This window comes from Strix uralensis, chromosome 10 (genome assembly GCF_047716275.1).
Source record: "Strix uralensis isolate ZFMK-TIS-50842 chromosome 10, bStrUra1, whole genome shotgun sequence".
Taxonomy (NCBI): domain Eukaryota; kingdom Metazoa; phylum Chordata; class Aves; order Strigiformes; family Strigidae; genus Strix; species Strix uralensis.
Window position 1 is genome coordinate 21,103,328 of NC_133981.1, and position 6,000 is coordinate 21,109,327.

Genomic DNA, 6,000 nt, shown 5'->3' on the forward strand with positions numbered 1-6,000 from the left:
AGCTGGAGGTGAGCCCAAGTCAGAGCAGCGCGAATATCGGACGTCAGCTCTGGGATACACTGCAGTACACTACAAAATTGTTTGCACTGAAAAAATACCCAGCCATTCTGAATGTTATGAAACTGTCGTTTGTGCTGACTCCAGTGCTAAAATTTAAAATTGTCTTTTATTTGCTTGTGTTGTCTATAGGGATTCTGGTGTGCAGAGTAACACCATAACCCCCGATGTTCTTTTGCTTTGGTTTCAGTGGATGTGTTTGTGGTTACCACTTGGAAGTTTCTTAGTAAAGAGACCTCTGGTATATTTGTTATTCTGATTACTTTTGTTCCAAAGCCGTTCCTCCCGGTATTCCAAACAATCTGCTCTGTTATTGGGGTAGCTTGCCACAGCTGACGGGTGCTGGAAAGCACTGAGCTAGCAAGCATCTAACTTCTTGGCAAGAATGCTCTGTAAGGTGGCAAGCATAGTGACAGAGATTTCCAGTTCTTACCAGCTTTGCAGGTGACTTTTTACGTAGCCACGAAGTGCCATTACTCTGCGTTTGTGTTTCATAAATAATTATAAACCCTGAATCAGCCTACTGGAAATACGCTACATCCTTAAAAGAGGTTTGTGGCTGAGACTTTATCCTATTACTGTCCCAAACTGTGTGCATATAGCTATGAAAAGACTTCAGGAATTGAACTGGTATGGTATGAAATTCTTTAGGCACACTCAACAAGATTGCAACATCAGTTTTTCAGCAGACACTACTCCAGTCCTTGCTTTGGGTATAAAACTCAAGTTAATGTATGCATGTTCTTCACACATGTGTTTTATATTCTGTTGGAGATGGGATGCTAGAGGAGATGGATCTCTGTATGGCCATTCTTACATAATGTCTATAATGGGCTCTGGTTTTCAGTACATTGTGTTGTATTGTTAATATTGACTTCATGTCATTGCATTATAAAATAATTTTCTGAACTAGGTATTATTCTGTGTGGATGTGAAGCTGGGAGCTGTGGGCTGACGCAGGCTTTCAAAAAAATTTTACTTTGTAACCTAGAACACTGTCTTCTACTCTTGCAGTGGCAATCCTGACATGTGGTGACCCTTCCTTTAATAGGAGGGAGTTTTGAGTTGAGCAGTTTCTGTCCTAGTTGCATTTTGATTGAACCAGCAGAACTGTCTGAAAAAAGGAGAAAAAAAAAAAAAAAAAAGTGTTCATAGTTTCACCTGTAAGCAAGAGCACTAACTGTGTTCTGTTTCTCTCTTTTCTTGGTTCAGAGATCACAAAGGACGTCTCCATGAAGAACTTGAACATGAAGACTGTGTATGTTTGTGTTATACCCACCACAGCTGAATGTTGAGAATTCCATTTTTATGAATAAGGCCATGTAGACTTTTTTCCACAAAAAATGAAGTCAAATTCAACTAGTATGCTTTTAGATTAACATCCAAGTTGTGTATGGTACTTTCAACACCTGGAATTGCACACAGGATGTTTTCTACCAGTGCACGTCTAATATGCTGCTCTTTGGTTTGAAATACAATGTATTTTCATTATGTTATCTTAGGGTAGTGTAAAAGCTGTTCAGAAAAATGGCAGAACTCCTTAACCTTAGGTATCTATGCAGTAATTTGCCTGAAAGAAATGGGACTAGTACCTCAGTGATGCTGTTCTCTGCCTGTGCTTTATGCAGAGGGCATCTTTGATTTTCTAAACCGTGGGTTACCTACAAGGCTCTATGATATATGTACCGTGTTACAGTAGCTTTGAAACTTATTTAAGCGTTACCCGGATTTGTTCATTCGTACTAGCTGGATCTTCATGAAGTGTGTGGCTGTTGATTTAAAATACTCCCTAATTTCAACACTTGGAACAATAAATTTGCTTCATCTCCAAACTCTTGTTTCCCTGAGTTCAGAGTATTTTGCTTCCTTACATTTTCTACAGAAGGTAACGCTTAGCACACCATACAGATCAGGAAAACCTGGAGAAACTTGAAACCTGAAAATGTCCATACTGAATGCCAGTGGCTGACTGGATTGTGATACTGAACGGGTTTGGGGGTTTTGTTTGATTAGGGTTTTGGGGGAGGGTTGTTCGCTTTGGTTTCAGACTTAAAAACAGCTTTAGATTGAAATTAGTGTTGGGTTTTTAGAATAGTAGTCAATATAACCTGCCAAATGTTAGTGTGAACTTGTGTATCTGTAGGCAGGTGAAAGAACAGGCAACCTTCTTCCAGTTTGAGGATGTTTTTTGACTAGTTAAACTAGAAACTTAAGCACGCTGAAGTTTCACTGCACTTCAGCAGTGTTGCTAATCAGTGTGGAGGCTTGCTATGGTACAGCATGCTGAGCTCGGAAGGTGTGTGTGCACGCGGCTGCCTTCGCTGCTGGGCCTTTATTAGCTTCCTGAGAACAAGATTACGTACACTGTGAACAAGAGTGCTAACAGAGAGCAACGTTTGTAAGAATAACAAAGTCTTGCTTAGCATGTTTTTCCATTGCTCTATGTTTTTCATCTTTACACTATGAATATAAACCAAAGCTTTTTTGTGATAACACTATGTTAGTGGGAATAACTATAAATAAATGTTCTGTGTAACTGCTGTGCTGTAGTGGACCATACCAAAATTGTAAGTAGTCATTTGAAGTAAATCAAGTCTCTGGCATTCAGCTTACGTAAAACTATTTTTATCAGTATTAAAAATGTCAGTGCCTGAACCTACTGAATCACTGGCCTGTTCAGTTTAATGAAGATTAGACATTGCCTTCTACCTTTCCCTGTAAGTCAGCTTGCTTATCTTTTTATTGACATAGTGACATGGAAATCAAATTTGTATCCGGTCTTTTTCTGTCACATTAAATATGTCCAGGCTATGTCTTCTATGAAGGTAAGATTGCTGTTCCTAAGCTGAGTAACTTTGCTTTATTATTTATGGAGAATAAATGACGATGGCAAATGATTGTAATCTAACCTCATTCTTAATGAGACAATCTAAGGGGAGAACACTACTTGAATTTTTAGAGAGTGATTTGAATTTTGTGTATGTGTATTTTTCTTTAATTCTGAGGATGTTGGCTGGCCAAGTTCTGTGTAAGGACCAGATTAGATTTTATATGTATACATACCTATATATTTATATATATGTTTTCCAGTGAATTAAAAGCCCAGCCAAGATTTATGAATTCACTCTGAGTTACAGGAAAAGATAATCTGCAACAGAACATTTTTTTCTTTTTCAAGTATATTTATAGGTGCTTAATGTAAAAAATAATCTGCCCTTAAGAGAAGAGATACTTCCTGTAACCTTAGTCCAGTAACGTCATACTTCACATGAGGTATAGATGAATTGGGTTTCCTGGATTTTTGTTAAGTAAATGAGTGCTTTATACTGAAAATAAAAACTGGCCTTTCCCTTGAAGTGAGCTTTCTCTGTGAAGATACTCCGCAAAGTAGCACTGCCTGTGATGCACTGTTAAAATAGATGAAGGCATGCTGATAAAATTTAGTCAGAGGTAAAGGATTTAAATAATTTACTCACAGGAAAGGGGTGACGGAAAAATATTGCTGATAATTCTGTACGTGTCCTTTAGTTCTAGGGATGATAGACTACAAACTAGACGTGAAGCACAGGAGTGTTTTCATCCCATTTAACCACAACTTCATGTGCAAACTGGAGGCTGGAAGAAGGCCTTCTTGTGGGTTTCTAGTCTTACCATGAAAAATGAGACAAAATATGGAGAAAAAGATAGTGGAATGTTGAACCGCTTTTACAGTGTCTCCCTGGTGTAGGTACAGAGTGCACCTGTAATGCAACACGTGCATTCAGACACCGCCTTCGTGGAGGGATGCTGCCTGCCTGGCACTTCATATTTGAATAGATATGGATGTCTCCTAGATTTGTCTTAATGTTATCTGGATGCATTTCTTTCATTTTAGTAAAATACAGATATATATATTCATATTGCTTGAGCTGGCAGTAAATGGTACCACACCTTGAACAGCATAGGAAAGTACTTTCACTTGCCTTCAGTACGTGAACAGGGAATGGTGAAAGTCTCGTTCCAAGTGGCAGTGTGGCACGAAGGATTGTCTTTTAAAGAAACGCAAAACTCTCTTCCTTGTCAAGCAGTATGTTGAGCTAGCCCTCAGCCTGTCTTTGGAGAAGTTGACCCAAGAAATCCTCCAGTAAGATCTGTTGTTTCCACGTGAGGCTTGAGCTTAAAAATTAGAGGAGGAACTTTTCAAGTAGATGTACTCTGTAGGGCGTGTAGTGTAAACAACTAAAAGCTGTTGTCTCCATGTAGCTTGGCTGTGCTTTTTTCCCCAAGGTATTGATTCTTTAAAGTGAAGTGGGTGTCATATGGCACAAAGTTACGCTATCTGTTTTTTGCCAGAATTACGGACTTAATTTCCAGGGTCAGAAATATTGTGTGGTGCTCGTTGGTGCTTCCGTTCCCCTGCTTCACCTCAGTCTCCCTTCATGGCACATGCTTTTCATTCTTTCTTTTTCCTTCTTCCTTTTACTTCGTGTGTTGGTTTTGGGTTTTTTTTGGTTGGTTTGGTTTTTTTCACCTTGTTGCTTTTAGTTTCTCAGCTGTGCCTTTCTGTCCACATCCACGTACTCCTCACAGGTTGTGATGACTGGAACAGGAACTGAAGTGTGCCCTTGCACTCTCCAGTCTGATCGTATCGTAAGGATGGAAATGCCCCTGAATGCTCTTTCTGTCTTTGGTAGGATTGGGAAAAGCTGGCAGAAGGGAAAAGTCAATATGTTTAGGACAGGTAATGGAAGAACGAGACCAGAGTTTATCAGAGGACACTGCTGAAAATGCTTCTGGGGCAGTTAACTTTACATCAACCTTTTACATAAGTAGCATGTAATTAAAAAACTAATTTTGTTGCAGAATTATAGTTTAATTTTACTTTCAGCTGCCGCTCTGTTAGTTGGCTATGATCTCTTATCTCTAAAACATACTGACACTGAATGTTAGGAACAAATTGTGACCCATTTGGGTGAATGTGTGCTTTTTCTACCTTCCTTCTCCATATCCATTTTTAGTATTCTTTTTTTATTATTCTGGATAATATCTAGTCATTGCTTGAGAGAATTTGTCTCATGGGATCTTGAAGTAGGGAATGTTTCCTACTAATTTTTTTTCACTGAGGTTTTTTAATGCAATTCTGTAACCTCATCTAGGTTGGGCTAATAATAGTATCTTGGCTTGACGTGATACTCTTCAGGATTTATATACTTCAATTAGCTTCCCTCTTAAATAGCTTGTTATACAAATTAGGTCCCAGACCACTATTGCCTCTCTCTGCATAGAGGAAAACACTAGCTAGGCACTCACAGAACTGTTAGGCCAGTTACTGTACTCTGTAGGAGTTTGTATCCTTGAATCTCGATGCAGTCAGCTGACCTTCCGCTGTTGCCTTTCACCTGACGGCAGTACAGCACCCTCAGACTCCTTGAAATGTGTGCAGCATCCAGGGATCTGCAAGGGCTGGATGCTGCTGAACCAGCTTTTACTGTCGGGGGGCTGTAGGCACCGGTACAAAATAGATCTGTTATAGCTCTAACCAGAAATCATGGTGCTGTGGCTTAAAAAACAAAAATGGAGACATCTCCCCCCGCCCCCTGCCCCACATAGAGCTGTCTGTCTCCCCCCTGCCCTTTTTCCCCTCCTTGTTTCACACCACACCCCATGGAATCTGTGGAGGCTGGTGTGGGCTCAAAGCGATCTGCAATCTGTCCCACTTCTACCAGACAGGAGATCAGGAGCTGATCCTAATTGGCATCCTTGACAGGGTATTTAGCAGAAGGGCCTGGCGCTGGCCGAGGCTGGTGACAGGATGACATCCCTGTCAGGCTTAGCCGACATGCACCGGCAAAGCTGCGCGGACAGTGTAGCAGCAGGGCTGTTTGTTCCCTGTCAGCCCAATTTCCATCTTTCCTCAGAATAAATCAGTGTACTGGTGGGTCAGGCTAGCTATATACCATAGTA

At 40.3% G+C, this 6,000-nt stretch overlaps 1 protein-coding gene across 1 annotated transcript in view; it reads left to right on the forward strand.

Annotated features, from left to right (window-relative positions):
* Positions 1–1,889, forward strand: part of IARS1 (isoleucyl-tRNA synthetase 1) — a 112,779-nt gene extending 110,890 nt beyond the window's left edge. Inside the window, exon 36 of the mRNA XM_074879684.1 lies at positions 1,270–1,889. Coding sequence (XP_074735785.1) covers positions 1,270–1,352 — 83 coding nt within the window. The 3' untranslated portion in view covers positions 1,353–1,889. The remainder of the gene's footprint in view (positions 1–1,269) is intronic.
* Positions 1,890–6,000: the final 4,111 nt, after the last annotated feature.